Source organism: Phaseolus vulgaris, chromosome 8, assembly GCF_000499845.2.
Source record: "Phaseolus vulgaris cultivar G19833 chromosome 8, P. vulgaris v2.0, whole genome shotgun sequence".
Lineage (NCBI taxonomy): Eukaryota > Viridiplantae > Streptophyta > Magnoliopsida > Fabales > Fabaceae > Phaseolus > Phaseolus vulgaris.
In genome coordinates, this window is record NC_023752.2 from 55346926 (window position 1) to 55361901 (window position 14976).

The following is a 14976-nucleotide window of genomic DNA, read 5'->3' on the forward strand; positions in this document are numbered from 1 at the left end:
TAAATTTTTTATTTTATTAATACAATATTTTATCCTTATTTTTAACCATGCAATATTTGACTTCCTTAATTTATTTAGCCAGTAATTTTTAATTGTATAAATATTTATTCAGTAATAATAATTTCATGCATTTTACAATGTAAAGCACAAACTACTTCCAAACTAAAATTAATCTTAATTACTAAAATCGCATAGTTTGTAATATCTAATAACTTAATTGTAGCAATTAAAATTTGAAGATTAAAATCTCTCAATTAATAACTAAACTATTTTTAGGTATAATACAATGTCAAGTGAAAAATAAACAAGTCAAAATTATTTGGTCATCATGAAGCACTAACATAATCATGAGAAAAACAAGAATGTGATGAATTATTGCGAATAAAGTAGAGTAATAAACTATTATTATTTTAAACAAATTAAGTGTAATCTCTTTATTCTCAAACCAATAAAAAAATATCATTGATAAGATGAAGTAATAGAAAATTAACTATATAACATATTAAACGATTATTTGGCACACAAAAAAAGCTGCATAGTTTTTAATAAAATATTTATAAGAATTTACTGAAGTGAAAACTGAAATGGCTCATCTTCGATTCTGTCTATGATTATTAATGCAACATAGGTTTTTTTCTCATCCATTCCCAAACTATATTATGTTTATGTCTCTTCTCTCTGCAATGTCTCTTGCTTTTCGATGACGCCAGCAGTGTCATTGTTCTCTAAACCAAAACTAGTATTTTGCATTCCTGACATTACTCACATTTTTCAATTTCACCAATGAGTTTTTTTATTGGGTATTTAATTCATCTGAAAAGTTTTCATTTTTCTTGCTTGTTAGGTGCAAAATGGTATCTTTTTTTGGAGCTGAATATAATTGAAAACACTTTTATGTGTTCCCCGGAATTTCATTTTGTTTGGGATTATGGTGTAACCAAGAAAAACCCAATATCATGCTACCCTCGAATGACTAACTTTCCATTTCTGCAATAATATTGACATTATGGAATGGAAAAGTCTAAAGATTTTGTTTTGTGTTTGTGTTTTAATCCTACGTTTAATATAACTATTTCTTGGATTCGGTTCTGTATACCTCACTCTCTGTAATTGTGCCTTTTGGGTTTCTATTTTGTTTTTCATTTTATTTGCTCACGTAATTTTTTTGGAAGTGTTGATTAGATTCATGTGATTTTGATTCTAGTTTAGTGAGATTGTTGTAGGTCAAAATTTTTAGCTTAGTGTGTGTGGATGATAGAACTTCGGGGCTAAGAGGTTGTTTAGAAGATGGTTGGGAGCATTGCAATCCGTGTTTCATCATTGCCAACTTCTTCTTCTTCATGTCTGATTACCCTACCAAGAAATTCTCCAACTTTTAAGCCTTTCCCAATTAGACACCACCAAATACACATCAACAGAACAAGAGCTACATCTGCTGCTGATGCAGGTCATGACCAAAGGTCATCATCTATTGCGGATGCAAAAGATCCAGCTGCAGCTTTGTTGAACATTCCACACACTGTTTGGAGGCAGACATTGAAGCCATTAAGTGATTTTGGTTTCAGCGATAGAAGCATCTGGGAAGGTGGGGTTGGACTGTTTTTAGTGTCTGGTACTGTCCTATTTGTTCTTAGTTTGGCCTGGTTGAGGGGCTTCCAAATAAGATCCAAATTCAGCAAGTACACAATGGTGATTCTGTTTGCTCAAGCTTGTGGCATAAGAAAAGGAACACCTGTGAGAATCAGAGGGGCCACTGTTGGCAATGTCATTGGTGTTAATCCTTCTTTGAAGAGTATTGAAGCAGTTGTTGAGGTCTCTTTCAATACTCTCGTATATTAAAAGTTTGATAATCTTTGATTAAGGTCTTGTATGGATGATTTCTTCTATAGGTTAAAATGAACTTATGTACCAAACTTTTACAGAATTTCTTTCACCTAATTTCTCAAAAAGTTGAAGAACATAATGTACTAGAAACTCGATTTATTTTATCTTATATTCTTTTCTTATAAATGTTTACTGAGAAATTTCTTTGAAGAGAACCTTAATTGTTGAATTATATTAAACCACGAGTTTTCAATTTGCAGGTTGATGATGTTAAAACAATTATACCACGGAATTCACTGATTGAGGTAAACCAGTCAGGTCTTTTGATGGAAACAAAAATTGACATCACTCCTCGTGATCCAATTCCAACACCTTCTGTTGGTCCTCTTGACCAAGACTGTGCTAAGGAAGGTCTTATTGTGTGTGATCGTGAAAAGATCAATGGCCAGCAAGGAACAAGTTTGGATACATTGGTTCGGATATGCACTCGCCTTGGGCGTGCTTTAGAGGAAATTGGTATCAGCAATAGCTATTCATTGGTAGAAAGAGCACTTTCCATCATTGAAGAAGCAAAACCTCTTCTCACACAGGTATGGGGCTCTTGAATGGACTGTTGGATCAGACAATTTTCTTGGCAAAAGAAAAATTGATGAGTGTATGATGATGATGATGATGAATGAAATTTTAGTTTCTTCCATCTCCAAAAACATAATAAAATAATAGTGGTGAATAAGCATTTGTTGAACATTTATGTCATTCATTTATCATATGCAGTAGGTGTTTCTTTCTTTCTTTTTTGTTGTTCAATTATTCTGTCATGCATTCTCATGCCTATGTTTTCACTTTGATGTAGTAATGCCTCAGATCAAAGCCATGGCTGAAGATGTTCATCCTTTGTTAGCTGAAGTCCGCGATAGTGGTCTGTTGAAGGAACTCGAGAATTTAACCCAAAACCTTACCCAAGCTTCTGAGGATTTGAGGTTAATTGTCTAAACTTCTAGAGCTCTAGTCTATCACCAATTCTCATGCTGCCCATATTCAGATACCCATGCCTATCCAGAATGTGCTTCTTTGCCCATTATGACTGGACAAAATTGGACTGATTCCACAGTTCTTTCTATTCTTTAATTTTACACTCCAAACATTATCCAAGTATAATGTCTAACACAAATCATGCTTTGTGTACGCAGAAGGGTACATTCATCCATTATGACCCCTGAGAACACTGAACTGGTTCATAAGTCCATAAACACACTTAGTTTTACCTTGAAGAACATCGAGGTAAGACGCTAATGTGCAAAATCCAATTATTATGAATAGTATTTGCCTATCTAATTATTTGATTTTTGGCTGTATCACTACAGTATATTAGCAAGGATATTGTGGGTTTTACTGGGGACGAGACTACTAAAAAGAATTTGAAATTGCTTATCAAGAATCTCAGCAGGCAGTTGTGAAGTCAAAATATGGAGATAGGTAATAGTATTGTGAACAATGTTTAGATCTACTGCAACATTGGAGAAGAAAAATACACTTTCATCTATTTTAGCTATTTCTTAGGTCCCTATGTTTCTTGCATTCTGGTGTCATAAAAGTTGTCTTTCCTTGTCACAACGAATGCAGGTGGTACTGACCAGTTTGGAATTGATTTCTATGTGAATTACCTTGTTTTCATGAAATAGTTTCCACTCATTTGTGTTGCAAGGACTAATTTTAATGGTTGAAACTCTAAGCCTTCAGAAGGAAAAAAGTTACTGGTTACAGGCTCATGGCACATTCAAAGCGGTTATACGAACGGAGTTTTCTGTATCCATTGTGATTTCCAACACTATAATTTGTGTCCTAGTTACCTTTAACATCACATGCACGTTCAGTTTGTTACCTTGAACTTGATATTCATGCTCATTTAATCTTTACAAAAAATTTAAACGCATTGTTTTCAATCAGAAAAATATTAATTTTATTACAGATAAAAACAATATAATTATCAAAAGAGTATGGCTATGTTATTAAATTATTTTAACATATGATATGTTTATTGACACTTTTAATCCGTGTAAAGAACTAAACTTGTTTTATATTTCTTTGGGCATGGTATTCGACAATCAAAGTTTTTTGTAAGAGTTGTGGAAAACATCAAGGTTTCCGACAAAGATTTAAATGCGATTTTGCAGTAACTGCCAAAAGTACAATCTATCCAAGATCACAAGCCATACCAATGACATTTACACATGAACTGGAAACCCATAACCATTCACACGCTGGTTCTCTGCAACCCGATCACTTTCTGGACTTAGGCTTAAAAATATTTTCCTTGTAGTATCTAAGTTCCTCGATGCTTTCTCTAATGTCATCCATGGCTCTGTGTCTGTTTTCTTTTGAAGGTGCGTTCTTCAGATCTGCATAAATGACAAACCTTTTATAATTTGCAAGCTGGCGTATCCTAAATTCTTTCTCAGCTCTCACTGATTTATTAATAATTAGTCAACAACATCGCTTACGAAACAGGAAATGACATAATTGTTATGATCAATAAGTAACAGAAATCCCAGAACGCAGGTATTCATTGTTTCTCATCTATCGAAATTGTGAAACTAATAACCATGCAAGATAAAACTGGTGGCAAAGAATAGTCAAAACTAAAACAAAGTAACTAACTACGATCAAATCATACCCAAAAGCAAAAGGGATGGCTGGTGAGATTCCAAACTTCAAAGTTAAAGCATCAAAAAAATATCTATAAGCACCTACGTTAGTTACCTTGCCAAGTTTCTAAGCATCTTTACGCTATCACATAATAATATCTCTAAAGTCGTTGCACTTAAAAAACCAATTTTTTCCCTCTATTTGTTCGTTAGTTGAATTTTTTGCTGGGGAGAGGGGTAGCAAGTTTTAAATTATCCCTTCGGTTGGTAGCTTTCCGGATTTCCACATTCTCAACTTTCTTTTACCCACAGGGTGTTGAGGGAAGGTCAGAATAAAACACAGTAAGGTAAAAATGTGAAAATCTCTGATTCATGAGCAATTAAATTTGTCCAACAAATATGCCTTGCATAAAATGGGAAAACAATACCAGGAAGTCAAATCAGAATTTTGACACAAAGGACCAACAGACAAAAGGAATTCTTTATATTTTAGTCTGAAAAGGGTAATACTTAATTCATAATCTTTTTTATGGAAATGAGATGTTTCATCATTTACTTACCAGTTCAACCAAATAGAAGAATAATATTCACGTAACAGATCCAGTAATGCAGTGATATGCACTGAAACGGCCAACAATATCAAGCCCAAGCAATTCCTTAGTTTTATGGGGGATAATTCAAAACAAATACAAAAAACTATGGTATGATTTAATGCACTAACACCAAATAAAATTTCATTACATACTAATTGTGTAATTTCTCACCTTTGGGAAACCAGCGAATGCAGAGAGCTTTAACACTACTAACATCAACAAGTACATGAGAGAATAGACTCGCCAATGTTGGCATGTATTTCTGCAAAAGTTGATCGAGTTATGACAGTTAACGGAATATTTCAAAGAGGAAAAATAGGATATATGGACATACTAAATAAAAACAGCAATATATGCTTTCAATAAGGCTTGATAAGGTTATGCATAAGGGAAGAGGAATTGGTTTAAAATTATAGACATTATATATATTCAGATGACAAATTTTCATGCGGCATCTCAACTTGATCTTTTACCAGATGTGCAAACTTCATAAATGCTGTGATGTATTATTTTGATCAACATTATTAATTACCATGACTTGGCAAGCATGACATAAACAATGCCCAATAATATTGTGGCATTGTAATATTTTGTTATTTAAAAAGTTTAAATTTGATGGTGTGTAGGACTGATAATTTATACCAGAAATTTACAAAATAAATCCAATGTATACGGAATACGTCAGAATCTTTAAAGAAAAACAATATTATGATAATTAGAATTTGGAAATTAATGATACTTCAGCAAAGCCACGATCCTCAAGTTATAATGGCAGAACCAATACCTTCAGAAATTGAAAATCAACATATATCGAATTTCCTGCCAAGAGAGGTGTGTGTGAATCAACATTAAGATGTCTCTGTACAAATTCAATAACCTGCAGTTTTGCAAGATATTACAAAATTTCATCATAACATAAAACAATGAATGAAACAAATAAAGGAAGAGATTTAGTCATTGCACATGCACTCCAGTCAAGACCAAATGTAGTACTTCAATTTGTCACAGATAAAGTGCCAACATAAAGAAAAAAAAAAGGATATCAGTTTACAGACACTTCCAACAAAACAAGCAAATGTCACATGGGGGATCCATGAATACTCCCATATGACTGGAACTGATAGCATCGGCTTGATGCAGGAGTAGGATGCCAAATGCCAACTGGTTTTTTCTCCAGCATACTTATTGGCTTTCGGCTTGCTAGGATCCAATTGTAAGGTGTGGGACTTGAATCCCACATTGGAAGTATAGGATTTGTAGGGCATTGGGCTTTTCAACTACAATAGCTAGATTTTGTAGTATGGTTCTCCCAAGGCTCTTAAAAGGGTAAGCACAGGATAGGCCATTCCGTAGAGAAAAGAATTATCTCTTCCTAATTTTAGCCTAAATTTGACCTATAATATTAGATGCATCATTGCATGGATAATACAACAAAAGAAACCATTAGTGCAATATTTATCATCAGTACAGGATAGGTCATTCTGTAGATAAAAGAATTATATCTTCTGAAGTTTAGCCTAGATTTGTCCTATAATATTAGATACATCACTGCATGGACAACACAACAAAAGAAACCATTAGCGCAATATTTATCATCAGCCTAGAAGAATGGCAACAGCAGCACTCTCCGGATTACTGTATAGCCCTATAAGTTATAACTACTTAAATAAATCATACACATTACTTAATGACTAGATCACAGACTACTTATGAATGCATTTATTTCAACTATTCATGTCAATATCAAGAATCATCAGAGAATAGATAATAGGTTTTCTGGTAGGGAGTCTGCCAAAAAATTTCCAGCCTGGACTAAATGTACTTTTAATGAAATTTAAGGATAATGAGAAATTTAATTTCCTTTTGCACACTAAAACTCTGATAAAACTGGGATTGGATTTGGATCTAGAAAAACTAGAGAAACAAGAATGCCTTTATTGATCTTAAGGAACTACTCACTCAGAAACAGTTCTCAATTGAATTAGTCTCAAGTATTTTGAGGAACCTGAACCCTCCAACGCAACTATACAATTTTTCTGCCAACTACTACTAACAAACTTCCCTTATTAATAGTCTCAGCTTAAATAACTGACAGCTGACCCAACTGACTATTACACATTTTAATATTTCTTATTCTTTATCTCATAGACATATTTAATAGAAGGTTGTCTATTCTATCACTTTAATACCTGATAGACAAGTTTAACTATTTCATCTGTCAATACGAAAAGGATAACATTTTTTCTACTTCATTGAATATGTATTAAAAAACAGTATCCATTTAATGTGATAGTAGATTGAAAGTAAAATCCTACAAAAAGAGAGCTTGCCACATAGTATAATTACTACAAACCTGCTTTTCAGCTTCTCCTTCACTAATGGTACTCTGTTGCACCTTTTTTGTTAATCCTAAATTCATTGAAAATGGTTAGTCAATGCCCTTTAAAATCTTATTCAACAGAAATAAAAGACCATGTTAAGAAAAAGCAACCAATCAACAATTCATGAATAATACAGTATTAAAGTCTCAAATTTCTTCATATTCAATAAAATATTGAATTATTTTATCTATCTTATACTCCTCATGGCCATCTTCCCAATATTTTTTTTCTATGAATAAAAGTATAGTATCAAAACATAGCATTCACCACTTACCACTAGATCCATGATGATTCTGACACCATTCTCCCATCCTGCCAAGGCACTCCTCAGTTTGATGGATGACCAAATCAGGACCCTAAAATAGCAGAATCAGATACTTTCTTTCATACACACACAGAAGGGATCATACATACTGCATTACTATACTTGTAATATACACAACATTTCATCCTTTGCCAAAAAAGAGTAGGCGAAAAACAAATGATTTTTTTGGCAGAGACAGTGTAAGGAATTATGCTTCCATAAAATAGTGTTGGAATTCCTCTCTTAATTCCAAAAAAATAGATAAAATAGCACTTTTCCCTCCTTTCAGTAAAAAAGGGTGGGAGCTAAGATCGTAAGTTAAAATTTGAATTTGAATTAAAAAGTGCCATCTGCATAAAAAATGAAAAGCCACCAAGGTACCCACTGCAATAGTTGATGTAAACAACAGAGAATGAAAAGAAAGCACAGGAAAGCTAAGGATCATTAAATGCCGTAAACTCTATTAACACTTTGGTTTAACTTATTTTGAAAGAACCGTCATCACCCACTCCTTGGGATAGCATTCCAAGAGAAAATGAATTATTTCCTTGAAAAAAGTTATACCAAACATGTGCTAGTCTATGGAATAAGCTAGTTTTTCCTTACAGATAAGCAGAGATGAAGAAGAAAGAAAAGTAGAAAAGACAAATGTCATTTCATTAGGTAGAGAATGTAGAAACTCACTCAAAATATAGTGTTGCATGGAAACAACCACAAAACAAAGAAAAAAAAAATAACATGAAAATTGCAACAATGAATTAAGTACCTCCACTGTTTTGGTCAAATATCCATCTGTAATAATACAAGCAATCTCTAGTATTCTGTCCACTTCAATATTTAAACCTGCACAAACACAGTTCATTCATATGTTGTCGTTATTGTTATTATTGATAAGTAAAACAACAATAAAAAAATTATCTGGTACTAAACAATTCATATGTTATCCAAAGAGCCTACTTGGTGAGCACCATTAAATACCACAAAACAATGTATAATCAAATGTAAGAGGCAAGTGCATTGTATTGTACCCGATAAAATCTACAACATGGAGAAATGGTATCAAATTTGATGAGAAACAAATTAAGAGGATGAAAATGATGAAATTTAAATAACATTCAGATCATAGGCTGACAATCATTCAAACAAGAAAGGACATGTTTTTAGAAGGTAAAAGGAGTCCAGTTAATAAATCCAACAAAAGTAAATGTTACATGGATAGACATGAAGTAAGTATATTATAAGGTTTGTCCACACACCATAGGCTCATATAGAAGCATAAATAAGATAGGGACTACTATCTGGAAAAGCAGTTTCTTAAAGAAAATAATCCTCAGAAAGATAGAATACTAAACAAATATTCACCTTCGGTAAGCACATGTTTACAAAATATAAAGCTTATCTAAATTGCTAGGATGAAGGCTCACTTGAGTTTAGTTACTCTGATTCTACTTTAGATTTACAGCCATGTTAAAGGGAAACATCTTAACTAGTCTATGACAGGTATTTATTAAGATTATGGATACCGTATAAAAAGTGTATGAGCTTTGTTGCTGAAAGATTTGGAGGATTCTGAACAATACAGATCAAACATAAAAAAAAAAAAAACACAATGAAAAATACTTTCTAAATTAATTTTGCAATTGCAATCACAAACAAGTAAAGCACCCTCCTTGTTATTCTACAAGCTTACCAGTCATTTCCAAGTCAATCCAGACAAGAGGTAACTTGTATTCACAAGGAGTCACTGGATCTTCTTGATATTGTTTCTTTTTTTTTACTGGTATAATGCCAATGTCTGGATTAACTCCCTTGTCACCATTACTACCTGCACCATGAAAGTATATAATAGTTGTTGGTTCACTCACAAAGTAATCAACATAATGTTTCCACTAGAAAACATCCATCCAAGAAATTTATGTAACCAAGAAGTAAATATAAAATAGAGAGCAACAAGATCACTAGGGAAGATATAAGCATTAGGTAACATCTCAGCGAGTACAAAGTACCAATCTGACCTCCAAAGTAAACAATAAAGACAACAACCTTATCCCACTAAGAGAGATTAGCTACATGAATAGTTTGAGTCGTGTATGAGAGAGGTTGACAAAATGTATCATCTTGGTCCTTCAGCCCTATCTAAACCATTTTTTTTATTTCCTATAAAAAGAGTTGTCTAAAGCACTTGGGGGACCAAATGTGGTACATTTCAAAATTAAAGGGACCAAAAATGGACAAAAGAAAATAGAAGGACTAAAACTAAAGTTTAGATATGTTAGAGAGGCCAAAAGCATATTTTTCTCAAACTTAAAAACAAAAAAAAAAAAGAATCAATTCTAATCTAAATGGTCTCTTCGTGCCGAATTCTTCATCTTCTCCAAACAACCTTGAATGCTGCTCACGGGAACTCCCGCTTAATCTCACTATGACAAAAACTCCAAATCTACTGATTACAAGCAACTGTGCTTGAAGTTGTGGTTGGCACCACACAAAACATGGGTTGAATCTTTTTCATGGAGCCACACCCACAACCTCTTCCTCATTAGTGTGGAGTCACGTGTTTAGATTGAAGATCCAAAATCATTTTGGATAGATGCATACAAAATTTAATGGAAAGAACTCTGAAACTACTACCGGAAAAAGAAAGACAAAATTGAGAATTATAAATTTCCATAATCCCCCAAGATTTGTGAAATTCAACTGATTTTTTTTTATTTTTTTTTTTTTGGTCATTTGCAATTACGCATGTATCTTCAAATGCATGAAATGGACAAACTCCTTTTTCATGTTTTAAATAATTAATGTGTTTTAATGTTGTTGCAGCAGCACTCTAGTCAAGAAATGAAGAACTATAAAATAGAACTGAATCTTGCAGCAGCACTCCAGTCAAGTAATGAAGAACTATAAATTAGAACTGAATCTTACTCCAGCATTGGAACAGTGCACTAAACAGCCAACATGCAAGGAAAACACTTCAACACGAAAATTGAACAAAAATAATTTCCATAAATTCTCAAAGTTCTGAAAGAAACACTGGATTCTCTCAGAGATGCGCAGATCAACAAGAACATGTGAAACCCTAACCCAAAGTTCATCAACTGCGCTTCAAAATAAATAAAAAATAATAATCTAAAAAGTGGAAATTGAACGGAAGAAAGAAAAGAGAAAAGAAATACCCGCAGTGGTGGGAACGTGACTATCTTCGGCGTCGAGTCCTAACACTGAAAACGAATTTGCGAGTTTCTCCATTTTTTCTTTGCTTCTTCTTTCTTTGTTTCTTTGCTTCTGTGCTTCAAACTCTTTAACTTTGGCGCTGTTCGAAATAAATGAAGAGAGAAGAAAGTTTCATGTTCAAATTTAACTACATAATTTCATTAAAATTTTGGAGCAGACAGAAAAAAAAAAACATACAAAGTTTATATATATTTTGGACATAATCAATTAAAAAAATCTAATAATAATAATAAATAAAAATCTAATAGTAATAATAACCAAATCTCTGGACCTGTTAAAATTCATATTGATTTTTATGTAAATAAAATTCATATTCATTTTTAGTAAATAAAATTCATATTCATTTTTAGTAAATAAAATTCATATTGATTTTAATGTAAAGATATAATCCTATCTTTGTTGCTCTTGGAAAGAGACAGCATTAAAATAATATACTTATACTGTGAGAAAGTAACTTGCATTTAAAGATTATTAATTTTAATTTTATATTACTTTCATTTTAAATATTTTATAATTTTTTATTTATTATGATTTCTAATTAGTTAATGATTTAAAATTAAATTTTATAAAAAATCTACTTTCTAAACTAATCACTATTAAAAATTAATATATATTTATTGATAATACAAATATTTTTTACACTGCCATGTAATAAAAAAGGTCATATATGATAAAATTATCATAATTAAAGTTTTAAATCATATATATATATATAACATATTTTTCATATTATTTTAATATTATGAATAAATATTGCAAATAAATATAATTACACCTACTGACACAAACTTCTTCCAAATTTAACCATGTAGAGTAATTATAAGTGATCAAAATTAAAACTGAATAAAATCAATATTATCCATGCATGATTAAAAACCTGCAAGTCACATAATTAAAGACACTGATATATATAGATTTAGAATTAAAAATAATTTTTTAGAAAAATGAATTAAATCATAGAAAACAGATCCAAACCATGTTTGCATGGAGGAAAAAACTTATTAAATCTGCCTTCAACTTCCCATTACTGCATTTCCATCTTCTGAAAATTTTCAAGCATCTTAATCTTGCTACTCATTCTTTCCATACCCTTTGGGACTATTCTTTTTCAGCTATGCCTCCAAAGAATAAAGGCAAAGCCATTGCAGTGAATGATTCACCACAGAGGTGAGGTTCATCCATTCTTTTGACCCTTTTTCTTACTTTGTTTTTTATCCTTATTCTTGTTTTTATCTGCATTTTGTCTTACAGAAAAACATAGTTCTTGCATGAATTCATTTTCCATCTCTATCCTGCTGTTACGTACTGTTTATTTTTCTCCTGTTCACATACATTGTAATCTTGAAGCTCACTGTTGATTCTTGTTTTCATTTTCTGATCTTTCTTGTTCTTCTTTTTGGGTTTCACCAGTTCTCCAAAGAAGGTGACTGAACCCGAACACTCTCCCAATAAACGCCAAAAGATTTCAATGATTTCAAAGGAGGGTGCACCACCACCACAATCCTCACCGAGGTGATGACTCATCATCATAGTAAAAATAGTTCGACACTGAAATCACACACAGCACAAATGGTGCAAAACCAGTTTTCTAATGAAGTGATTATTTTCTACATGTGACTGTTCCTAACTATTTTCATTCATGTGATTGATTCTCTTCACCCTTTTCATTGCTGCATGGTTATTGATCTTGACCCTTACATGATGTTCACATTTTTTTCCATGAAGGATCATACAACAGCAACCAATGGATCCATTTGATGTGTATAATCGATCTCGTCATAATGAATACTTGGAGCATGCGATAATGCTTTTCAAAAAACCAGAGCTTAAAGAACCAATGATTAAAGTACCAGTGATTAAAGAACCAGAGATCCCTGATGTTCCTCTGCCACCACCAGTGCATGAGGAACCTCCACGTAGAACTGGGCTTTTGGAAGATATTGTGGAGTCAGCAAAGCTAATCTGCAGGAAAAAAGATTAAATGTACAATATTTGTTTGTGTTGTGTACATTGAAAGTGTAAGCAAACACTCCTTCAACATAGGATGTGAATAAGAACACAGTTTGTCTTTATTCTGTGTGCAATGAATAAATGTGTGAGCACCTTTTGAAGCCACATCCCCATTTGCATATTCTTGTAAATTATGGTGCTAGAGTGTTAGGGCTTCATGGTTAAAATATTTGTTTGTGTAAAAAAATACAATTTTGATGGAATTTGTATATGATTGATGAGAAATATAAAGAAAATTATAGTTTGAGAACCCCAAAAACTAAGCAAAACCAAAAAACATTACAAACACCTATAAATGTTTAAACTGACCCAAAATCACTATAACACGCATAGAAAACCCTTATACAAATTTTGACCGAAAATAACTTTCACAATAAAGTTTATCTAACACACAATGTACCATTACTCTTCTTTGGTCTTGATCTTTATTAGCATTCACACACATTTCTGATTTTTTGTACAAAAAACACAATAATATACCGATTCTTCAGGGACATTGTTGTAAAAAACAGAGTTTAATTTTTGACATTGGAGAAATCTGAAACATATCCTGACCCAAATGGGTGTGTAAATGTGTAGGCATGACGAAATGATTCAAAATGAGATTGCCCATGCTATTTGTTCTTAACATCACTTACCAAGTACTACATCCAAAAGGTTTTGTGGTTTTTTGCCTTCATATTTGAAACTACTTTGCAAAATGTTTTCCAAACTATAGAAAAGAAACAAAGACAACATTCATACTCACACTTAATATTTTTGTTGTTGTAAATTTGCTTTGCGGATTTTTACAGTTTCTTCCAAACTCCACAAAATACATCTAGATCCATTATATACAAATTGAAAAGGATCTAGTTGTTGTTATTTTTTTTTTATCAACAAAAAAAAATATGAACTATTTCGGGATGATCTAACTTTTTTATCTAACAACTCTTAACAAAAGAGATACCTCATAACTTGTCAAAAGTTGTCAACTCAAAACCAACAAAGGCTACTTAAAAAAATATCATAAATCAACCTACTCAAATGTTCTTGATCATAAACAAACAAGTCCACGCATCAAGACACCAATCAGAAAAACAAAACCAAAAAAAAAAATTCTCAGAATAATTGAAAAGGATCTGGTTGTTGTTCATGAAAAGGGCTTGGACATGACAAAAGACCAAATAAGAAAATATAGAAAAAAGGAAAAGGGTTGAAAAACTATTATATCAATAATTAACAAGATTAAAATGAATGAAAAAATATCAATAATTGTATATGAGTTTAGTGTTAAACATTATTTTTTAAAAGTAATTATATATATTCTTATAAGATCAAGATACTTTTCTTAAGTTTAGTGACTAAAGAATAATTTTCCACTTCAGTTACTAAAAGAAGAGATGAGTTAAAAAGACACTTTAGACTTCTCAAGTTAACAAGGTAATATACATAATTAAAAATGTTTCATATTTGCAAAGTATTATTTTAAATAAATATTTATATATTCTAAGATACTTTATAATATTTAACTCTAAACTTACCATGTATTATATATATTTATTTCTAAATTCATCAAAATAATTGTCAAACTATATTTTTCTTAATATTTCTCATCAATCATATACGAACCCCGTCAAAACTGTATTTTTTTTACAGAAACAATAGATATTTTAACCATGAATTAGCCCTAACACTCTAGCATCATATCTTACAAGAATATGCAAATGGGGATGTGGCTTCAAAAAGTGCTTACGCTTTCATTCAATGTACACAGAATAAAGACAAAAACCGTGTTATTATTCACATCCTATGTTGAAGGAGTGTTTGCCTGCACATTCAATGTACACAACACAAACAAATATTCACATTTAACCTTTTTTCCTGCAGATTAGCTTTGCTGACTCCACAATATCTTCCAAAAGCCCAGTTTTACGTGGAGGTTCCTCATACACTAGTGGTGGCAGAGGAACATCAGGGATCTCTGGTTCTTTAATCACTGGTTCTTT

At 32.0% G+C, this 14976-nt stretch overlaps 3 protein-coding genes across 6 annotated transcripts; 2 read left to right on the plus strand and 1 right to left on the minus strand.

Annotated features, from left to right (window-relative positions):
- The first annotated feature begins 557 nt into the window (after positions 1–557).
- LOC137824235 (protein TRIGALACTOSYLDIACYLGLYCEROL 2, chloroplastic-like) lies at positions 558–3503 on the plus strand. Of its 3 annotated transcripts, XM_068629774.1 has the most exons (6): positions 558–628; positions 1224–1812; positions 2085–2414; positions 2689–2804; positions 3015–3105; positions 3189–3503. In XM_068629774.1, the coding sequence occupies exons 2-6, from the start codon at positions 1288–1290 to the stop codon at positions 3279–3281; spliced, it is 1155 nt and encodes a 384-aa protein (XP_068485875.1). In that variant the 5' UTR covers positions 558–628; positions 1224–1287; the 3' UTR covers positions 3282–3503. The 3 variants fall into 3 exon arrangements, 2 of the variants coding, with proteins under 2 accessions (XP_068485875.1, XP_068485874.1); XM_068629773.1 differs by lacking the exon at positions 558–628 and having other exon boundaries at positions 684–1812; XR_011083222.1 differs by lacking the exon at positions 558–628 and having other exon boundaries at positions 755–1812; positions 2678–2804.
- Positions 3504–3879: 376 nt separating this feature from the next.
- LOC137824236 (oligoribonuclease) lies at positions 3880–11137 on the minus strand. 2 transcript variants are annotated; one of them, XM_068629776.1, is made up of 9 exons: positions 10921–11091; positions 9438–9572; positions 8514–8590; positions 7718–7799; positions 7416–7471; positions 5847–5939; positions 5234–5324; positions 5030–5090; positions 3967–4223 (listed from the first exon to the last, which is right to left on the minus strand). In XM_068629776.1, coding segments are annotated over exons 1-9 (669 nt in total). In that variant the 5' UTR covers positions 10994–11091; the 3' UTR covers positions 3967–4222. The 2 variants fall into 2 exon arrangements, with proteins under 2 accessions (XP_068485876.1, XP_068485877.1); XM_068629775.1 differs by lacking the exon at positions 5030–5090 and having other exon boundaries at positions 3880–4223; positions 10921–11137.
- A 950-nt stretch (positions 11138–12087) lies between these two features.
- LOC137827144 (uncharacterized) lies at positions 12088–13050 on the plus strand. The gene is made up of 3 exons (XM_068633363.1): positions 12088–12145; positions 12389–12490; positions 12704–13050. Exons 1-3 carry the CDS (start codon positions 12093–12095, stop codon positions 12957–12959), a joined length of 411 nt encoding a protein of 136 aa, XP_068489464.1. The 5' UTR covers positions 12088–12092; the 3' UTR covers positions 12960–13050.
- The last annotated feature ends 1926 nt before the right edge of the window (positions 13051–14976 follow it).

Excerpts from the sequence above, each read along its gene's own strand:
- LOC137824236 (XM_068629775.1), bottom strand. The coding sequence starts at position 10,993 with ATGGAGAAACTCGCAAATTCGTTTTCAGTGTTAGGACTCGACGCCGAA. Across the intron at positions 9,573-10,920 it reads TCACGTTCCCACCACTGCGG|GTAGTAATGGTGACAAGGGA; the intron begins GTATTTCTTTTC and ends TTCATGGTGCAG. Across the intron at positions 4,224-5,233 it reads CATTCGCTGGTTTCCCAAAG|ATCTGAAGAACGCACCTTCA; the intron begins GTGAGAAATTAC and ends TCATTTATGCAG.
- LOC137824235 (XM_068629774.1), top strand. The coding sequence starts at position 1,288 with ATGGTTGGGAGCATTGCAATCCGTGTTTCATCATTGCCAACTTCTTCT. Across the intron at positions 2,415-2,688 it reads CAAAACCTCTTCTCACACAG|ATCAAAGCCATGGCTGAAGA; the intron begins GTATGGGGCTCT and ends GTAATGCCTCAG. Across the intron at positions 2,805-3,014 it reads CAAGCTTCTGAGGATTTGAG|AAGGGTACATTCATCCATTA; the intron begins GTTAATTGTCTA and ends TTGTGTACGCAG.
- LOC137827144 (XM_068633363.1), top strand. The coding sequence starts at position 12,093 with ATGCCTCCAAAGAATAAAGGCAAAGCCATTGCAGTGAATGATTCACCA. Across the intron at positions 12,146-12,388 it reads GTGAATGATTCACCACAGAG|TTCTCCAAAGAAGGTGACTG; the intron begins GTGAGGTTCATC and ends GGGTTTCACCAG. Across the intron at positions 12,491-12,703 it reads CCACCACAATCCTCACCGAG|GATCATACAACAGCAACCAA; the intron begins GTGATGACTCAT and ends TTTTCCATGAAG.